Below are 21536 nucleotides of genomic sequence, written 5' to 3' on the forward strand. Positions count from 1 at the left end.
CCAAGATGAAGTTATGGCGAAATCCCGAGTTTAAATGGAGACACAAACCCGCAGTCATTAGCATATGGACAAAAGGCAGATGCAGGAGACCATAGAGAGAGTTAATTAGAGACCAACGAAACTACTTCTCCCAGAATCCCTTCCGGTCCAAGCTCCTTCTTCCCGGAAGTTGCTCACTGAACTTGATTGGCCGCTCTGGAGATGATCCGTGGGCATGTGCCAAAGGTAGGGGAAAAGATGGCGGAGCCGTCGGGTGTCTCTTCGGAAGCTCCTTGGGGAGGAAAAGTGAGCGATGCGAGTAGAAAAAGCGATGGACAGAATCAGCTGTCAGAGTAGACAGTCCTTTTTAGGAGAGGTTTTAGTTGTTTGTTGGGATCCAGTATGACAAAGTAATAGTCTAGTAAATCTCTCTGAACGTAGGAAGATTGCTTTTTCTTACCGTATTGACTTAACCGTAGAAAGTTGTCTGTGTTGAGGACCTTTTCGTTGCTTCTAACAGGGATGGTAGAGATGTTTAGGTTGGGTTCCTGCAATATGCTAGGCTGAAGGTAGCCGATAGTTTAGTTCAGTGAGCAAATGTAGCTGGTGTGATTGCGCGCTGATTTGCAAACTCTCAAATGGATTAATTGGGTACACGGTGGTTTAATAAGCCATGGAGTAATAAGTTGTGTAAACATAGCTGCTGACTTCTCAGGAATATTTCACGCCGAGATTAGTTGAATTCGGTTTGTTGCATATATAGCATAATAAAATGGACACTTTAAGATTCTAAAGAGATTCCTCCTGGAATTAGTAAGACTGTTGCTCCTTTGATAGCAGTTGTTTTATTCTATTATGATAATTAGGGGGCTATTTTTGGTGAGTTAGTAAATTTGCTGCTGCTTATCTCATTGCAAATTATCCTACAAAAAAACAAATGAAGAGAGACAACATTAAGTTTCCACCTTAAAATTATAGGTAGCAAATATAGCATGATTGGCATGCTCAAAACTATCTTTATTGAAAAATAACTTTTTCTGAGACTTTGCACTTTATTAAGCATTATTGTCACTATCCTGCTCAATAGAACGGAAGAGTGACCAACTTTCTAATTTATATTACTATATTTTCTTTGAGGCAAAGTATTGTTTCCCTCATATGCAGAGTTTGAACTTTATAACTTTTAATGTTGCAACATGTCATTGCTTCCTGTCTTGTTTCTCGATTGCAACAAATTGTGCAAGGGTAAGACTGAAGCATGGGTTATATATCCTTGCAAGTGGTTCAACTCTTGCTCAGAAAGAGGCCAAAAACTGAGGATACAAATTGGACTGTTTCTATATGTGTTTATAGGCAGCACTTACTTATTTTACATATTTTATGTGAGTTAACAAATCCATTGAAGATACCTCTTCATAACCTTTAAGAGATAAAGCTATAGACCTTTAAGAGATGCTTAGGGAAATGTATTTAATACAACTCACAATCTGAGTAATCAAAGTTGAACATGTTAAAATGATCTCTTATATTTTCTCTTTGTGACATAATTCAACAGGTTGATATTTCTTATGACAATGGGTTGGATTCTGGTAAGTTTTAATCCCTTTATCATTCTCTTTCCCTGGTGCAATTCTTCTATGAAGAATTCATATTAGGCAGTTCATAAATTTTAGTTTAGTAGTTAGGCATTATTTATAAGTTAAATAGTTGCACATACGTGCTAGTTGTTTCTGGCTCTAGGGGGTGGTGCTCATCTCCATTACAAAGCTGAAGAGCCAGTGCTGTCCAAAGACATCTCAGTGGTCATGTGGCCGTCATGACTAAATGCTGAAGGCAAATGGAATGCTGTTACCTTCCCACCAAAGTGGTCCCTATTTTTGTACTTGCATTTTTACATGTTTTCGAACTGCTAGGCTGGCAGAAGCTGAGACAAGTAACGGGAACTCACTGTTACGCGGTGCTAGAGATTCGAAATGCTGACCTTTCTGATCAACAAGCTCAGCATCTTAGCCACTGAGCCATCGTATCCCTTAGGCATTATTTATAGTTGCTGCCATTTCTTATTTTCACAAAGTTTGTTCATATGAGCAGAATTCAAGAAGCATATAGTCTTTGCTTCATATTGTGCTTTGATTGAATTCCTAATAAAATAGTGAGTGAATAGGAGGGGAAAGTGTTCTTGCCTTGATGAGAACCAATTGCAGTAGGGGGAAAGGAAGAAAGGAGAGATAAACTAATTTTGCAATGATAATGCCTTTTACTGCAGTGCATAGAGTACTTGCTAACTAAAGTACTTGCTGACTTGTATTGCATAATTGCAATCAATTAGAATTTTGGCTTAAAATAGAAGGATTATCAATATTTTAAAAATATAATTTATTGAACAGCAAATGGTATCTAAAGTATTATAAATTAGTTTGAGTATGAATGCTTTTGTGTTTCTCTTCTAGCACTCTTTGTGGAAAACAGAAAAAAAGTGATGATTGTATCAAGAGCTAATAGTATTGGTTCTACCAGTGCCTCTTCAGTACCAAATACAGGTATGAATTGCTTCCTTTCCTCTCAGTAAAACTCATTTTCTACTCTTAAGTACATAGTGAAATGTACCTTTGTCTTATATTCTTGATTAAATGGGTGTAAATAGATGATCCAAAATGATAAAAGCTACCCACTACTTCAATACCTTCATTATTAGTTCTTGGTCTTATTGTTGTATTGCTCTTAGTCTGGTCCTTATATTTAATCTTAGTCCTATTTTTCACTATGCTCCTTGACTTTCATTGCTAGAGTTTGCATATTATTTTACTTTCAGCTGTCAGAGTACAGTCATCAGCATAGTGTAAGTTATTGATGTGTCTTCCTCCAGTTTTAAAACCATGCTCTTCCTCTTCCATCCAGTTTCCTTCAAAATATATTTCACAGGTAGGTGGAATAAATAAGCAGAGAGTATACAACCCTGCCTCACTTCTTTGCCACCTTATAGCCAGTATGTTTTGCCATGTTCTGTCTGAAAATTGATTTCCTGACTTGTGTATAGGTTCCACATAAAATAGTGAGATGGTTTTGGATTTTTTTTTTCTAAGCACATTTTGTAGCTTGAAATGATCAAATAATCAACTATAACCAGTGAAGCACATGCAGACTCTTATTAGTTATTCTTTGGCTTTCTATTATTTCGTGTACACCAACGATGTTTTTCTTTCTCCGCCTTTTCTGAAGTGACCTTGAACATCTAGCATCTCCCTTCCATGCTGTAATCTGCATTGGATGATTCTAAATATTATTTTACTACCATGCAAAATTGAGGATAATAAAATGATTTGCATATTCTATTAAGTAACCTTTCTTTGGTATTAGCATTTAGGTAGATTTCTTCCAATCTACGCACTGATCTCTGGATTTACTAATTAAACTTGGTTAGAACCTTGATCTTCTTCTATTGCTTGCCATATTTCTTGAGATATCCCATCAATTCCTATAGCCTTCTGACTTGGTAATGATAGAGTGTTGATCTAATTTCCTCTTCTATTACTAAAGGTTCTTGTAAGCAGGAAATATATTCTAATCAGGTGACAATACCAAATCTAATTTTTATTTGGGCAACACAAACCCAAAATATTGGAAATTAACGTAAGCCAATGTAACCTTGCTTTGTGAAAATTGCTAACTGTAGATTTAGAAAACACAGTTCTTAATTATTATACTAACACTAATTCTAAATAGTTCCTGCCACTATAAAGTCTGTGTAGGAGAAAACTAAGCCTATTTCATCTACAATTACTTTCAACAGATGTATCTCGTGAATTTCTAACTGATATTAACCTAATTTATAGCTATGGTAATAATTGTGCAGACAGGATACTGAATAATTGAGCAATTCATCCACAATCGCATAACCCTCTGATTGATTTCTTTCTATTGCTTCTTGAATTATAGAATACTTTTGTCTACCCAGTGTATTCTTTTATTTTTAAACATATTCATATTTATTGTTCCCCATCACCTTTGTCACAGCTTAATTTTTTTAAAGACAGAATGGGGTCAAAAAAACAAGCTTATTTTCAAATAATCTATTGAGTACCCCCATCCTGGCATCATAAAAGAAAATTGGGGACAAGTGGAGAATGGAATAGCTCTTCCAACTGTATTAATCATTGAAAGAGGGTCTAGGGCAGACATGCCAAATTCAGGGTCTGCGGGCCAGATCTGGCCCACGATGTGGTTAGATGTAGCCTGCCTGCCTGCCCTGGAGATGGTGAAGGGTTGGGCCCTACAACTTTGGCCCCAGCCCGGCCGGGCATTTCCCCTGGGCACGCGCACAGCAGGCAGCAAGCATGCAGGGGCTGGTGTCCCAGGTGAAAGGGAAGTGCTTGGGGGCTGCAGGGCCAATGGAGATACCAGGCCAACGAGCAGGCCATGGAGGGGCAGAGGCACTGGTGGCAGGTGCAGTGCTGCTGCTGAAGCTCTACTATGCATTGATCAACAACTTCATGGTGGCCACCTGGTGCTGGTACACACATAGTAAAGTTCCAACAGCAGTGCTGCCAAAGTCCTATAATTTAGAATGTATTGTGTGTGTGCGCGCATGCATGAACTTGGCTGCCAAAAATTTGGGGAGGCGAGCATGTAGGGCATTGAATTGTCTCCAGATCGAGTGAGTTGGTACAACTTGTTCCGTTCTGAGCCAGTTGTGCCCAGTGAGTGGCATCGAGCCATCCATGTCCACCTAGTCACGGCAACCCGGCTGTGACCACCTAGCCACACCTGGTTGCTGTGAGTCATCATAGTCTTACATGCAACTGTCCCTTTAAGAGCCACCATAATGCTGATGTGGCCCTCAATGAAATTGAGTTTGACACTCCTGGTCTAGGGGATCTTTCCTGTTTTCCACTTTTGTTACTTTTGAAGGATTATTTAATATATTTAATATCTGAAAATGACAGATACATTTTATTATGTTTCAATGTCTTTTTCTGTTTTAGATAGGTTGCATACCACTTTATTCATTAGTTCAGGTACACATTATCTTCTCTGATTTTTCACGTGCTTCTCCAAAAATCTTAGTCATTTTGAATTGTTTCTTTTATATTAACTGCAATTGATTTATGGGCTCCTTTCAGGATTCCAATGGACATAACATTGCTGATTCCTGCCTTATTTAGCTTCAGTTACATAGAATTCTTTATTAATCTGTTTGAGTCTTCGTTAAGTATCCCAAAAGTTTATTATCTTTATTACATTTCACTTAAACGTATTGCAATAAGGGAAGTAAGCAAATTTTCAAACTGAAACTGAAGGAATTATTTTCTTAAGGATCTATGCTGAAATGGAAGTGCCTTTTAGGGACTATTTTCTTAAGCTATAAAACTAAGGTCAAATTACTCCTTTTTCCATTTGGAAAATAAATCTGAGGCTAAGCAATGCTGTTAATGGTTCTTAAGCAGTCTGATCTTCTTTCAGTAAATTGAAACGTTGTGATTAGGAAATTATTGGTAGCATTCACAATGACTTCCCTTCCTTGCTTTGCCAACAAAGACTGTTTTCATGCCACAGATGATGAAGACTCTGATTACCAACAAGATACCTACAAAGAATCATACAAGGATCGCCGTCGCCGTGCTCATACACAAGCTGAGCAAAAGCGGAGGGATGCTATCAAGGTGAGAACATGACAAACCATATATGTATGCTTGCTATTTGTAGCATCTCAAATTCCTTACAAGTTTACAAAGCTTCCAATTTGGGAGAAAGGAATAGATTTACTGACCAAATTCTACTTTTGTATTCAATTTTCTTGTCATGTGTGGCAGATTTGATATGTGAGTTGTAATGCTTTTCTGTTTTTCTAACAGAAAGGTTATGATGATTTGCAAGCAATTGTACCCACATGCCAGCAGCAAGATTTCTCAATAGGCTCCCAGAAGCTAAGCAAGGCGATTGTACTCCAGAAGAGTGAGTAGGGCTCCCAAGATTATCTGTCTTCCTTGGCCCATCTCCAAGACCCATTATAAGATTCCCAGAAATTTGTACAAATTTCAGAGTATGCTTTATATAACTCTTATTAAATTCTGTAAATAGATTAATTGTACTACTGTATTTTAACAAACAGAACAAAATAGAATAATCACTTTTCTGATTAACATGTTTATTAAAAGGTGTACATTTTCATGAGCTCTGTTAGCCCACTTTGTGGGAGATATACATAGTGGCTAGATTGTTGCAGATATAGGGCAGGGGGAGGCTATGCAGATTATGAGAGAGCTTTGGAAATGTGTCCAGTTTTCACACTATTCTACTATTAAGCTAGCTGCTGCTTAATTCCAGTTTTTGTCAGTTTAGCCACTCGGCATTTGCTAGTGACCTGCAACTGATGAAGGCTTATGCCTTTTAACTAAAATTTACATTTTTTTAAAAAAAAGCCCTTAGTTATAAAAAGTATAACTATTCACTTAGTTTTTTGCCATCATACACTAACATGGTTCTCCTACAACTTGTTAGTATTTGTGAATCTATTTAACTCTGTCTTCATTCTTGGGAATGGAATGACAACTTTAATGTAACTGAGCTTAGAAATATCTGAACAACTAGATATTGTCTGCTAGACTTTGAAAAGATTTAAATGGCTCCTTTCTAAATTGTTGCTTTCTCTGTTACCCAGCCATTGATTATATTCAATTCTTGCATAAAGAAAAAAAGAAGCAAGAGGAAGAGGTCTCCACTCTCCGAAAAGATGTGCTGGCCTTGAAAATCATGAAAGTGTAAGACTTGTGCATTTGTAAATTCATGTTTCACTAGTTGACCTCCCCAAAATAAAGTGTGGTATTAGACTAAGAGCAGGGAGACCTATGATTTAAACTATGTTCAGTCATGGAAGGTCACAGGCTGGCTTTCTTAGTTCAATCAGGGCTGTGATTTTCAGGAAAAAATAGTAAATGTTACATATGTTTCCTTGAATATTTATTCCTACAGGGAAGAGACATATACTTTTAGTTCAATAGTAAATTCTATTTTGTCTGAGAAACATTTACTCTGTAACATGATTATCATTTATTGTTACAACTCTTCCATCCTGTCCTTAAGAAATGTTTATTCTGCAAAATGATTATTATTCCAGATCTGATTATTCCACATGTTTTCTGCTAACTAACTACATATATGCATTTCAGAAACTATGAAGAGATTGTTAAAGCTCACCAGGACAATCCCAGTGAAGGAAAGAATCAGATCTCTGACCAAGTGAAGTTCAATGTTTTCCAGGGTATCATGGACTCCTTGTTCCAGTCCTTTAATGCCTCCATCTCTGTAACAAGCTTTCAGGAGCTCTCAGCTTGTGTTTTCAGCTGGATAGAAGAGCATTGTAAGCCACAGGTAATTCCGGAACATAAGAACATATGGCCCATATCACATATAGGAAAAATATACTTGATTTACTTGTGGAAGATTTCCTGGATTTAGAGGTAATTATATAAAAAAATCATAAGGTGGATATCCATTGCTGTCTTTAAATAACATTAATCAGCTTCTCTGGCTGGCTCTTGTGCTGAATAAATAGCCTAACAGTGGCAGAGATGGTCATGTCTTTCACACAAAAGTACTCTTGGCATTGCTTAGGAAGAGGAAAATAAAGCACTTGAATGGAAGCTTTTTTTTCCCCCATGATCTTGCTGCAATGCAGGGGATAAAAAGTTTTATTCCAGTGCTAAAAGGTTGAGAAACTGCCATAGTCAGACTTCAAAACTAGAACTTATAGTGGACTATAGAAGGAACAGATCAGACATCCAGCCCTTGCTTACCAATGGAGACCAAGTGGAGCAAGTGGCCACTTTTAAGTTTCTGAGTGTCACCATAAAAGAAGACCTGACCTGGGGTGTTCTGGTCAAAAGGGCCCAGCAGAGATTATACTACCCGAGACTTCTCAGAAAACAACAACTGAATGAAAAACTGCTGGTGACTTCCTACTGCTGCACCATAGAGAGCATTTTAACTTACTGTACCTCTGTATGGTTTGCCAATTTGCACAGTGGCAGATAGGAAAGCACTCCAGAGGGTTAATGTCATTGCCCAGAAGATCATTGGTTGCCCTCTCCCCTCTCTGGAAGAACTTTATAGCTCCCACTGCCTTAGGAAAGTTCAAAACATTCTCAAAGATCCATCTCATCCTGGGCATCCTTTTTTTGAACTATTACCATCTGGCAGACAGTACAGGATAATATAAACAAGGACAAATAGGTTGAAAAGCAATTTCTAGGCTAGGGCAGTAACTCTTTTGAATTCTACTGTATAGTGCAGTTAGGGGTTTTCAGTTCAATGTGTGGAGTGTGAAGGATGTGTGTGTTTATTTTCATGGTCATGATGTGCACTGAAGATGGTGTTTGATTTCATTGTACGAGACGCAATGAAGTAAACTAAAGAACAGCAATTGTTGGCAATTTAATTCAGGCAGAATTCTATACCTACCATGTCTTCCAAAGGATAGATTATAACAGAAATAGTGTGCTATCAATTTACGTAGTCCTTTTTTCCACAGACCCTGCGAGACATTGTCATTGGTGTACTGCAACAACTGAAGAGCCAACTCTACTAATCAAAGAGAAAGCTTTGAAGGGCCTAATTTGCAGATATATGGCCAAGAAGCGTTATTCCTTCCAGTAATTCCATTTCAAGCTTTTTTTTTTAGGGCTACAGATTGATTTTACCTCTGGAATCCCCTCAGTTTACACAGCAAGCTCTTCAGATGAGGAGAAAAATAATCAGCTCTCAATTCATGTGGATTGCTTGCTGCCATCTCTTTGAAGCCTTGGCTCTACTGTTCCTATGCATTAATGTAGCTGATTTAATAGAAATGTATTTACAATATATCAGGATTTCGCAGTGAGCCAAATTCTTTTCTTAAATGTGCAGAAACACCGGAATGTCTCTTCGCCTCGGTTTGGTAAATACTTTTTCTAAATGCCTAGTTGTTATATCTAAGGTTTGGTTCAAGGAGCAGTAGCTAGTGTAATGATTATAAAAACAAAGCTATGTAGCATTTACCTTGGGTTAAGGGCAGAGAACTAGGGAAATTAAGCAATAAACTGCCTTCCTTTGTATAATACATTCTGATAGCCTTGTAGAGAGCTAGTAAGTTTCTTGTAACAACCTTCAGTTGTGTAGCCAACCTCCAGCTTTTGAAAATTAACCTATATGCAATCATCATTTGCCTTCCCTTCAATTCTATGGATTAAAAGTCTGAATAGGCTTATCAATTATGTTGTATTAGCAATAAAAGGGAAAATATCTTTTACTCTCTTGCAGCCTTGGTTTCTAATAATGCAATGAAGTGAATTAAGCCAACTCCCTTCTGCAGCTGCTTTTTTTGTTTATTTTATTTCTTTTGCTGCAAAAGTGGATCTGCTGCCTTTTACAGACACCACTTTCTGGATCTACTGCTGGCTGGTGGAGAAGGATATTAACTCAGACAAGACTTTGCTATTTTTTTATGATGACATGCAGTTCTAATAAATTTGCTATGTGGTTGAATGACTTTGTCAGTTTTGCCTGATTTTATCTGAAATAATATTTTAGAAGACTTTGAACCTAGGTATTTCGGTTGAAATTATTCTAGTTATTTCATGGTAATTATATAAAATGCTAATTTCCAAATTGGGGGCTATCCTATTGTTTTGGACTCTGAATCATATATAATGTTCCACTGACATCAGACATTTCCACAATATTGGCCTTTATTTGATGAAGGATCAGCAACTTGAAATTAAGCCAACTCCTTTCTGCAGGAGTTATCAAAATGAATGTATTATACATCTGGCTTTTTTTGTGCTATTGCAATTCTTTTGCTACTGAAAATTTGTATTTTACTCACAAACTTTGGTAATATGATCTTGTAATGCAATTGCCAGTCACATGCAACCATACAGAAGTAAGCCGATATTTGATCTAATCTAATAGGTTAAAGATCAAATAAATGCAACATCAGGTTTTCAATTCAATTGTATAGAATGTGAAGGATATGTGTTTGTGTTTTATTTTTATAGTTATAATGTACACTGAAGATGGCATTTAATTTCATTTACGAGGCGCAATGACAATAGAGTAAACTAAATAACTAAATAGCCACTTGTCCAAGTCAGGAAATTAATCTTTTAATATTGATTTTCCAAGGTACATTGTTTTTCTTCCATGTAACAAAGAAGTAGTAAACCCAGTTGTTCTACCCTCTCACAGTTGCCCAATTAGCTTGGAGAAAATGTATTAAATTTGTTTGCATCTCACAAGGTGACTCTCAGCATAAAGCAAAGCATGATGGCTAAATAACAATTGACATTAAACTTTCCCCAATTCTTGAATAATTAGCGGAATAATTAGCTCACTCTAAATAGTAGTTAATGGCATAATATGCTGTTAATACAACATGCAGGGCCAATTACAGAAAAAACAATACTATCAGAATTCAAGTATTTTGAGCCCCCTCTCTCATATTCTCAAATGCATATTAATTTTTTGTTCAAACTACTTTAAGAACAAAACAATCAGACAGATTAGGAAGTCCTATGGTGAATACTAGGAAAAACTAAACAGTGTAAAATGGGAGGTGTGCTTTTACCCAATGAATGCAAATATTTTTAAATTCTGAAAATCGGAGTAACAGAATATGAGAAACTGAAACTTGAATGCTTAGATTTCAATTACACAGATAAGATATTGGTTCACACAGAGGGTACTGTAACATTGAAATCTTCATCTGTCTCAATGCCAACTTCCTCCTGAATAAGAAACAACACATATTCTTTTAAGGTGTAATAAATGAAAAGAGCATTCTGCAGAGTATAACTAGCCCGATAATTGAACGATCTACAGTTGGAACTGACCACTGGCCTGCTTATATCCCTGTGGCTCTTAATATTAGTTTATATGTAATACTCACAAAGAACTGTTTCTTGCTTTTTGGGTAGCCTTCAAGGATTGCATCAAGTAATTCTGTTGCCTGTTGAGAAGGTTATGTCATACATTTAGTTGCTATCATTTCTACAAAGATTGGCAGATAGAAATAACCGGTTTGGTAATTATAGGAGAAAATATATGAATTTGTCTATAGCTAGTTGAAAACACAGCTGGTAAGCAATTGGAAAGTTATTCCATAAATCTTGAAAACAACATTTCTCAAAATAACATAGACAATAATGATAAAAATAAAATCCACTTTTCAAGATCTAAGTCATAACACTTTCTATCATTTTACTTAAATATGATTAAAACAGTAAATTAAGAAAAAAGACAGCAGGAATGTTCCTCTTAAGGAGATACAAAACTTCGTATTGAATTCTTGTTAAAAAGAAAAATGAAATATTTTGTTAAAAAACATACTGATTTACGAAAAATGAAGTATTTTTCACAATTATTTGTTATGCTACCTTTTCAATAATCCATTTCCCATATTTTTATTATAATTGATTCAAAAGATCAAGTGTTGGGTTTCCAAGAATCTAGTGGTCTAACAATTACATGATGAAAATGAAGGTGAAGTTTTTAGAGCACATAACTTTCCATATTGCTACGTTTTTCAACAGCTGAAGCTTCTACTTTTGAAGGGTAGCCCATGTAGAATGTATTACAGTAATCCATTTAGGAGAGCATGAGTGATTAAGATTATATCAGTTATTCTTTCTATTATCAAGAAATAGACCATGTCTCACAAAACATCCATGCCAAAAAAAACCCTAATTTACAATTAACTTGTACATATTTTAATCTTGTATTTTATGTTTTAAATTTTAAGCCATGTTTTATTTTAATTTTGATGCTTCTGACATGAATAAGCAAATTATTTTCAACACAAAAAGAGGAAGAATGCTCCATTAGTTTAACAGATAATAGGAATCCCTTCGTTCAATAACCAGATTAAATTATGCATGCAATTGAGTCTGCAGCTGTATATTGTAAGCCATCACTTGAATCTTTTACACTTGAAAAATAGTATATTTAGAATGTATTCTGTTGATTTCCTAGATACATACTCAATACAATTATATCATTTTTAAACTGTAAATAATTGTGTCTTACCATTCTCTTGCGACGACGCCATTCTCTGCAGTACAGTTTTTTCTCATTGTATACCTACAGTCAACAAAACCCAAACAATTATGTTTTCAGGTCCTATGAAACAGCTCAGACTGCAACCAGCTTTGATGTAGGAATGGAAGCTACACATCCAAAACTGAGTTGACAAACTACCTGCAAGAAAAGGGCCTTAAGAGTGTTCACGTTTATCCCCATTTCATGCCAATTAGAATTAGATTTTAATTAGACAATTAGATTTTCAATGATCTTGAGGTTGTGCAAACTCTCCAGATCCCATGAAGAATTGTTAGCAAAGATTTACAATGTTGCAAGTTTCTGTACAAGTCATTGGCTAATGACATGTGCCATAAACGAAACATGAGCATATAGAGTATGTAATTTTGTATTAGAGTACTATGTAATTTGATATAATCTTCCACATATTAAGCTTTATGTTACCCTATACTTAATATTTCTACTCTTCCCTTTAGATTTTTATATATACTTTCTATTTTATACCTTTTAGGTTTTCTTGTGTTTTAATCTGTTTTTACCTGACTGCATCTTAACCTTCTATATGCTGGTCTATGGCCATAATAAAGGTTTTATTATTAGCAAAGAATGATGTGTTTTGAAGTCCTGGGTCTCTTCTCTCTCTGATGCTTGACATAATTTCGGAATATTTGGCAATTCCACTGCCCTTATATATGGTTAGTATAGGATAGCAGGGCAACCAGAATGGGCAGTCTGAACCACCCCTTTCTCTGTCACTGGACCTTCCCTTTGTTACCTTTTCTTTCTCCTCAGGGGACACAGGATTGGCAGCAGATTTGATCCGTTCCAGTTTCTCTGTATAATTGGCACAATCTTTTTTTAAGTCTTCAATTTCTTTAACCATCTCTGGGGTTGTCATAGAGCCCTTCAGTTCTTTCAGCTCTGGAATGGAATTACTAGTTACAATAGCTGAAATGGCACTGATCAATGGGAAGCTTCCAGGCATTTAAGCTGCAGCTCGGATACAAACAGTTCCCAAAGGCTCCATGCCATTCAAGCACTCAATTGCACAAGTATTCACAGTCAACAAACTGATTTAACTTTCCTGAACAAACCTGATTCCATGTGACGACAGTTCTGTTGGAGTGTCTGAACTTTGCAAGATAGTTCTGAAATCTCATTGTCCAAGCCCTTCAGTTCTGATTCACTTGTATTACCAAAACGATTCTGGAAAAACATGTATAGGACAGAGCATTCATCTAAGATGACTAGCAGAAGTTTTATGTATATATTTTATGTATACTATAATGGAATAAACCACATTCCAAGCAATCAGGTTTTTGTGAAAACCAAGCCATCATATGTACTTGTACTATCCTTATAATATTTTCAGCCAATGCGCTTCTCTTCCAAAACAATCATTATAAATTTACAAAGAAATAATTTTCAGCTGAGAAACTATTTGCTTATTTAATAAAACTAAAGCAGCATCTCCATCAAGCTTGTATCTCTGGTGCTTAAAAATTTCAGGCAACTATAAAACTTCTGTCTTGTAATATTAAGTTTCAACTTAATTTATATAAGAAAATTTCACCATCTGCTCATCTAGTTCAGTATTTGTCAACTGCTGGTTAAATGGATTCATATGGGAAGCTCACATGCCTCTACTACAGAGTAATAACTTTCAATTTTAGTTTCCTGGTAACTAATATTTTTATTTATGCAATTGTTCTTTTGTTAGATTTCTATCCCATCTTCCCTCAGAAACTCAGAATGCATGAAAAATTATGGCACACCCTCTCTCGGTTCACCCCTGCAAAGAACAGCTCCATGAAATTGGTTGGCAGAGACAGTAACTGGCCCAAAGTCACTTGGAGAATAAGAAGAGATGTGAATGTGGGTTTCCTATGTCCCAGGCCAATACCTTCATGGCATGCATTCGGTCGTGCTTCAAAAGCTGTATAGATTAGGGGTCCCCAAACCACAGGCTATGGCCCACTACCAGGCTGTGGCCTATTTGCAACCTTGCCACAGGCTGGCAACATGTACACGCATGTGCAGCTTGACTCACGCAAGTGGTGGGCCAGTGCACACACACGTGCATATAACTCGTGTGTATGGCAGGCCAGCATGCAGGCATGTGCGTGCACAGCTCGACTTACAATCCAGCTACATACGCATATGTGCTCGTGCAGCCCAGTTCCCCTCCCCTTCCCCAGCCAAGTCACAAAAGTTGGTGACCTAGATCCATCTTATGTACCAGCTATTACACATCTTCCTGCTGGCTGTTCCTGCTGGTAATTCACATATCTAGCCAGAAGCCCAAACAAATATTTAATGTAGCTAGCCAATAAGACAAACTGAGATCAGAAGTTAATTCTAACTTGTAGAAGTTTTTAAGTTACTAAAAGACTCTGGGAAAGAGAAGTTGAAGATGTGTAACAGTTGGTATATAAGGTGGATCTAGATCTGATTGTCGTTATTGGTTTTAGAAAAGCCCATGGATGTTCGGCAGTCCTGAAACAGACTGAGTTAGGTTTCTTGCTGAGGCTTTATTTTTTGTTTCCCTCCCCTGAGCTGGTAGAAGTTAAATTTAAGTTTCACAGAATGGCATTTCACCTGATCTGGAAAATAAATCTTCTGCTTCCCATAAATCTTTTCATTGATCTTCCCTTGCTGAGCCAACTGCTCCAGTGCCTTCACTACAGCCTAAATCAAACAGAAAACAAGAAGATGCAGAATGAGAAAAATTCACAACAAAGTGGAGGACTGAAATGAAAACTGCAAATTGTTTGAACATTAAAGGAAGATGAAAATTTGACAGAAAATTCTTTGCTATGGGAGAACTGAGCACAATTGTTAAAAATGCACATTGGATTTCAATATTGAATGAAAAGGATGAACTTAAATCTATGCAAGCGTTGGAAGAACAAGGTGTAAAAATGAACTGGTTTTCATATTTGCAAATACAATCTAGATTTGACAAAGATTTTAAAGCAGAAGGTATTTATCATAAGTTGACTGATTTAGACAAAATTTTGATGGGTACTGATGAAAACATAATTAAAAAACGTTATGGACATTTATTAGAATTTAATTTGGAGGAGTAACAAGTTAAACAATGATTGCTTGGGGGGGGAATTTTGGATATGGGATTGATTTAAAAAAATGGCAAAAATTGTGTTCTCAAAATTATAAAATGACAATGTCAACTGCATATAAAGAAAATCCGTAAAAGATGTTTTACAGGTGGCATCTACCCCGACAAGACTTACGAAAATGTTTAAGAATAAATCGGATAAATGTTGGAAATGTCATCAGATACCTGATTCATATTACCATATGTGGTGGACATGCTCGGATGCAAAAAAATATTGGACTAAAATCCACACATGGTTGGAAAAAATGATAAAACAACATATAGACATTAAACTAGATATCTTTTTATTGGGAATTATACTGGAAATATACAACAAAGAGCTGAAATATTTGATTGTAAATGTTTAACAGCGGCTAGAATTGTATTTGCTAAGAATTGGAAAAATGATAAAATACCTATGCAGGAGGAAGTTATTAAGAAAATTATGGACTGTGCAGAAATGAGTAAATTGACATTTGAAATTAGAGAACAAGAAGACAAACAATTTTATATGATATGGGATTTGTTTTATCAATGGTTGGACAAAAAGACATGGTAATTAATAGATTAGATAATTTTGTAATAGAAGTTTAATAGATTAATATAAAATATAATATAGACATATTGGATGAAAGTATTGGATGAAAGTATAATATAAATTTTAAAACAAAATTTGGAATATCTCGTATAAAATGATGGAATAAATAGTTTAGTCGTGGATGATTAATAACTGATAAATATATAGGTATATGTTAGTTTGACAATGTGAAAATTGATATAAACCGTGAGTAATGACTACAAAAGGATAGCACAAAATATTTGTAACCAACTGACACACTGAATGTATATAAAATGGAAGATGGTTTTGTTTTTATGTTTTGTTTGTATACGTTTGTCTTAAAAATTAAAACTTTTTAAAAATGCACATTGGATTTCAGAAGAAATCTGCCAACTCAGGTAGTGGGGAGTTAGTGCCAATATGTGAATGTGTTTGCTTGAAGTGTAATATGCTGCATAACACAGTACAAATAAAAATGATCCCATAAGCAGAGAAACAGTAATGGTATTTCTTAGCCAATCAAGTTTCTTCAGGCATGGTTCATATCATGAAAATTATGAACATACATTATTCTTCTATATTAGGATTATGTTAAGTTAAAATACCCAATCTGAAGAATTTAGCATACAAAAAAAAGTGAGCTTCAATATTATTTTGATCACTGGAGCTAACACAATTCCCACAGTGCACCTCTTGACACCTTGTCTTACCGTCTTGCCCAATCCATGTTGTTTCTGTAAGTTGCTAAAGACATCCTGAGCACTGTGAGGCCGGTTCTGCTCCTGAAGATAACGTAACAGGATGGCAGCACATTCTCCAAATCAAAAAGAAAAAAATAAAATTATGACAACAGACTAACATATGTGGAAATCACATAAAAACAGGATGAAATAGAGTCTTTTCTTATAGATAGTTTAACATCTAGAGCAAGGGTCTTCAAACTTGGCAAGTTTAAGACTTGTGGACTTCAACTCCCAGAATTCCTGAGCTAACATAACTGGAGGAGGAATTCTGGGAGTTGAAGTCCACAAGTCTTAAAGCTGTCAAATTTGAAAACCCCTGATATAGAGGATGAATAATTTTCTCCATCTATTAAAAAAATTGCTAGGCCACAAGGCCATAAGCAGGAAAGCTTACTGCAAAGCTACTAAACACTGTGCAGCTTTGTCAATATTCCAGCAATATGTCTTATTACGGTGGAGATTCTGTGATATCGTACAATATTAATATATTGTATTATATAATAGCTTACAATATAGCATTTTGTATTATTTATAATAGTGAATTCATTTGTAGAACAGTGACCATTGATATGTATAAAAAATATTTTTTCCTTTTTCTTCTTAGTTTGCATTTTTAGCTGGTATTTTTTTTTAATTCCATTTTTTAAGAGTAAACATTGTTACAAAATAAGTAGGTATCAGACAAAGAGGGGAAAATCACGTTCCACTGTAGCCTTTCCAAAGCGGCAGCACTACTTTTCCTGACGATGGTGGGAAGTGTAAAATACTATATTTGGAAGATGTCCGATTGGGGCATTGTGAAAATAAAAGGGAGAAAGGGAATGTGAAGATCCTAACTCTACACTCTATAGTTGAGTTTGTCGTGAAGGAGATATATATATATCAGCTTTGTTCGGGTATTTTCCCACGTCATTATAGTTGTGCTTTTAAAGCTGTAGCAACGTTTCAGCAGAATCTCATCTGCCATCATCAGGCTTCAGAAGCCTGATGAAGCCTGATGATGGCAGATGAGATTCTGCTGAAACGTTGCTACAACTTTAAAAGCACAACTATAATGACGTGGGAAAATACCCCAACAAAGCTGAATACCATACATACATACATACATACATACATACATACATACATATAAAATAAAGGTGATTTTACGATAAGCGCACCCTGCTGTATAAGAAAAGCGGAAGAGGATTACGGATCCGCGCAACACCCTAGACCACTTTCCTCTTTGAATTTCTAGTTGCGTTACCATCAGATGCGTCGCGCTTCTTCCCTGCTCCGCTCATCCTGATCAGGGCGGGACTCCTATCGGAAGCGGAAGTTACTGCCTGAAACAGAGATTCCAAAAATAGACATACGGTGGTTTTTTTTTAAAAAAAAAAACGACTTCCGGGTTGAATTTCAACGTCATTTGAGATGCGGTTGTGGATCCAAAGCTGTCTTTTGCCATTTAAAATGTAACACTGCCGAAAAGTAGTGACTAGTTCATCTAAGTCTATCGGCTGGCGGGGTTGAACTCTGCCTTTGAACTCATAGGGAGCGTGAGCGGGGAAAAAGACCCAAGAACAGTAGATTTCCCTCTGCTGTTTTCTGAGAGATAGTTACGATGGATGTTACCTCTTTTTTTGTTAGAAACCAGTGACAGAAATGGCTGGGGGTATTTATATTTATATTATTATATTTATATTATTTATAAATATATATTTATGTTTATATTATTTATAAATATTATATTTATATTATTATATTATTTTTTTATAAACAACTCTTATGGGGGTGAAAATGCCTAATATTCCTTCCTTCTATTTTCCCCACAACAACCTTGTAAGGTGGGTTGGGCTGAGAGACAGTGACTGGCCCAAAGTCATCCAGCTGGCTTTCCTGCTTAAGGCGGAATTAGAACTCAGGGTCTCCTGCTTTCTAGCCTGGTGCTTTAACCACTAGACCAAACTTCACATTCCTTCCACATTTCCCTACGTGACATTTCTCAATGTGACTGGGTTTTCTCATGTATAAAGAATATTATAGCATGAGGCAGATACTTGCCTCATGTGCCTTGAATGACAGTCCTGATTTGTTTTGTTTTATGACCTATTTGCTTGTTTTCATAGCTATCATGAGTCTTTTCCAATAGTAAACTTTTTCTATCCTTCTTCAAAGTTTACATCCATGGAACATTGTTTTCATCTTCAAGTGTATGGATTTAAACTCTCAGTTCTACAGACAACAGTCTGTCTACTCTAGAGCATTCTGAAATTTGAAGTCTATCATCTTAAAAGTTCCTAAGGTTGAAAAACACCCATATACTATTACAGAGTAAAATGAACAAAATGGTGATATCTATACATTTATTCAATATATTAGTAGCTTTAAGAATTCATTAACATAGATGAAATCATTCTATTTCAGAAACTGGTAAGTTATACAGCAGTTTTAATATCATAGGTTGCAAAGTAAAACTACATTTTCCTTTGTACCACAGGTAGTCCTTGATTTACAACAATTTGTTTAGTAACTGTTTAGTTATGGCACTGAAAAAAGTGATTTATGACCATTTTTCATATTTTTAGTCATAGCATCCCATGGTCATGTGATCAAAATCCAGACACCTGGTAACCCACTCATAGTTATGACAGCTGCAGTGTGCCCATCACCTTTTGCAAACTTCTGACAAGCAAATTCAATAGGGAAGCCAGATTCACTTAACAATCATGTTACTAACTTAATAATTTTAGTGATTCGTTTAACAACTGTGGCAAGAAAAATGGAGCATAAAATGGAGCAAAGCTCACTTTACTGTTTTAGTTAGCAATTTGGGCTCAATTATCATAAGATGGGAACCAGCTGCATTTCCAATTTTCCAGTCTCATTCCAGTCTCCAACCACAAGCAGCACATCTTATTTGTACATTTTGTCTATTTCAGATTAAACCTGATTATCAATTCACACACTCTCTCTCTCTCTCACTCTCTCTCTCTCCTTCTCTCCCTTCCTCTCTCTCTCTCCATCAGTGATTGGGACATACAATTGAATAACCATCATACAAAAAGGTTGACTGTGAAATCTAAGTGGTATTAGTCAGTGACAGCTTTTTACTTAAATGCTTAAATGCTTTACTATATCATTCTGAAGGAACAATAACATTCCTTCTTTGTTTTTCATATTCTGACTATAAAGAATATGATTTTGGGATTGAAAATAACAATTTCCAGTTTAACTTCAATTTGCTGATGCATCAGAAGCCAATGTATAGACAAGTCATTTAATTCTTCACTGTGTTGAATCTTCCCATGTTTGTATTTCTTATGCTCTATGTTCTCAGTATAATGCTATCTTTCAGCTTCAGCAATCACTGAAGGCTTTAACCTAAACAGTATCATCAGTATCTCACAACATCTAAGCTCTTCTTCAGTAGCATGTTGATAGTGTCATCTATCCAATGGGGTCCATCATCTGCCTCAATATTGATAACCATTTTACCTTGTCAGTCATGATTTATTTTGGCAAATGCACAGTAGATAAATACAGGATTATTTGAGAGGACTACATTTTCTGTGGTTAGATAAATTCTCACTATATTGGAAAGTGAGAATGTATTTACTTCTGCCTTGCAAGAATTTAGCCATCTGAACTGTGAATCTATTATGTGTTTTATTAGGAAGGAATTGAGTCATAGATATTTTAAAATATCTCTGTGGGTTTACTATAAGCAGTAGGGTGGCCATCCCAGAAAAATCTTTGTCTCTACAGATGTTCACATTCCACTATCTTAAAAATGGGGCTCTTGATTACCTAGGTTGTTTTTATAGATAAAACCTGTATGTATTTTAATTACTTATTTAATTAAAATTAATAAACTCCTCTCCTCCAAACTTAGCATAAAGGTTGATGAAAGATATAAAACCTAGGAGGGTAGTATCTGACATACATCATCATTCTTACCTCACAAGTTTTGCAATATAGATCACATTTTGCAATCATGGACAAATAGAACCTTATTATAAAGAAACCAAGCATTTACTCTTCAGAGCTTGAGACTTCTAGGATTCAAGATAGGGGTCATTGGAATGGATTAAGTACACTGCTCAAAAAAATTAAGGGAACACAAAAATAAGACATCCTAGATCTGAATGAATGAAATATTCTTATTAAATACTTTGTTCATTACACAGTTGAATGTGCTGACAAAAAAATCACACAAAAATTATCAATGGAAATCAAATTTAGCAACCCATGGAGATCTGGATTTGGAGTTACACTCAAAATTAAAGTGGAAAAAAACACTACAGGCTGATCCAACTTTCATGTAATGTCCTTAAAACAAGTCAAAATGAGGCTCAGGAGTGTGTGTGGCCTCCACATGCCTGTATGACCTCTCTACAATGCCTGGGCATGCTCCCGATGAGGTGGCGGATGGTCTCCTGAGGGATCTCCTCCCATACCTGGACTAAAGCATCCCCCAACTCCTGGACAGTCTGTGGTGCAACATGGCGTTGATGGATGGAGCAAGACATGATGTCCCAGATGTGCTCAATTGGATTCAAGTATGGGGAACGGGCGGGCCAGTCCATAGCATCAATGCGTTTGTCTTGCAGGAACTGCTGACACACTCCAGCCACATGAGGTCTAGCATTGTCTTGCATTAGGAGGAACCCAGGCCCAAGCATATGGTCTCACAAGGGGTCTGAGGATCTCATCTCAGTACCTAATGGCAGTCAGGCTACCTCTGGAGAGCACATGGAGGGCTGTGTGGCCCCCTAAAGAAATGCCCGCCCACACCATTACTGATCCTGACAAACCAGTCATGCTGGAGGATGTTGCAGGCAGCAGAACATTCTCCAGTGTCTCCAGACCCTGTCACGTCTGTCACATGTGCTCAGTGTGAACCTGCTTTCATCTGTGAAGAGCACAGGGCACCAGTGGCGAATTTGCCAATCTTGGTGTTCTCTGGCAAATGCCAAATGTCCTGCATGGTGTTGGGCTGTAAGCACAACCACCACCTGTGGACATCGGGCCTTCATACCACCCTCATGGAGTCTGTTTCTGACCATTTGAGCAGCCACATGCACAT

General features: G+C 36.4%; 2 protein-coding genes across 5 annotated transcripts; one reads left to right on the plus strand and one right to left on the minus strand.

Annotated features, from left to right (window-relative positions):
* The first annotated feature begins 117 nt into the window (after window positions 1–117).
* MLX (MAX dimerization protein MLX) lies at window positions 118–9498 on the plus strand. 4 transcript variants are annotated; one of them, XR_015740307.1, is made up of 9 exons: window positions 187–285; window positions 1535–1568; window positions 2430–2519; window positions 5533–5639; window positions 5832–5931; window positions 6638–6737; window positions 7146–7347; window positions 8507–8627; window positions 9274–9498. XR_015740307.1 is itself a non-coding variant. In XM_026717280.2 (8 exons), exons 1-8 carry the CDS (start codon window positions 202–204, stop codon window positions 8561–8563), a joined length of 714 nt encoding a protein of 237 aa, XP_026573065.1. In that variant the 5' UTR covers window positions 118–201; the 3' UTR covers window positions 8564–9498. The 4 variants fall into 4 exon arrangements, 3 of the variants coding, with proteins under 3 accessions (XP_026573065.1, XP_026573064.1, XP_087773644.1); XM_026717280.2 differs by having other exon boundaries at window positions 118–225; window positions 8507–9498; XM_026717279.2 differs by having other exon boundaries at window positions 8507–9498.
* A 604-nt stretch (window positions 9499–10102) lies between these two features.
* On the minus strand, window positions 10103–17772 carry PSMC3IP (PSMC3 interacting protein). Its single transcript, XM_026717281.2, has 8 exons — window positions 17715–17772; window positions 16436–16539; window positions 14647–14736; window positions 13143–13254; window positions 12824–12969; window positions 12037–12090; window positions 10901–10960; window positions 10103–10739 (listed from the first exon to the last, which is right to left on the minus strand). The coding sequence occupies exons 1-8, from the start codon at window positions 17749–17751 to the stop codon at window positions 10683–10685; spliced, it is 660 nt and encodes a 219-aa protein (XP_026573066.1). The 5' UTR covers window positions 17752–17772; the 3' UTR covers window positions 10103–10682.
* Window positions 17773–21536: the final 3764 nt, after the last annotated feature.

The sequence above is a fragment of the Pseudonaja textilis genome, chromosome Z (assembly GCF_049901715.1).
Source record: "Pseudonaja textilis isolate UNSWEBS1 chromosome Z, rPseTex1.2, whole genome shotgun sequence".
Taxonomy (NCBI): Eukaryota; Metazoa; Chordata; class Lepidosauria; order Squamata; family Elapidae; genus Pseudonaja; species Pseudonaja textilis.

Bases quoted from the DNA above. Each gene is read 5' to 3' on its own strand.
- MLX (XM_026717279.2), top strand. From the start codon at position 202: ATGATCCGTGGGCATGTGCCAAAGGTAGGGGAAAAGATGGCGGAGCCG. The intron at 5,932-6,637 runs GTGAGTAGGGCT...TCTGTTACCCAG, and splicing joins GGCGATTGTACTCCAGAAGA to CCATTGATTATATTCAATTC. The intron at 6,738-7,145 runs GTAAGACTTGTG...TATGCATTTCAG, and splicing joins GCCTTGAAAATCATGAAAGT to AAACTATGAAGAGATTGTTA.
- PSMC3IP (XM_026717281.2), bottom strand. From the start codon at position 17,751: ATGAGCGGAGCAGGGAAGAAGCGCGACGCATCTGATG. The intron at 13,255-14,646 runs GTGAAATGCCAT...ATGTTTTTCCAG, and splicing joins AGATTTATTTTCCAGATCAG to AATCGTTTTGGTAATACAAG. The intron at 12,091-12,823 runs GTAACAAAGGGA...TGTTGACTGTAG, and splicing joins CCCCTGAGGAGAAAGAAAAG to GTATACAATGAGAAAAAACT.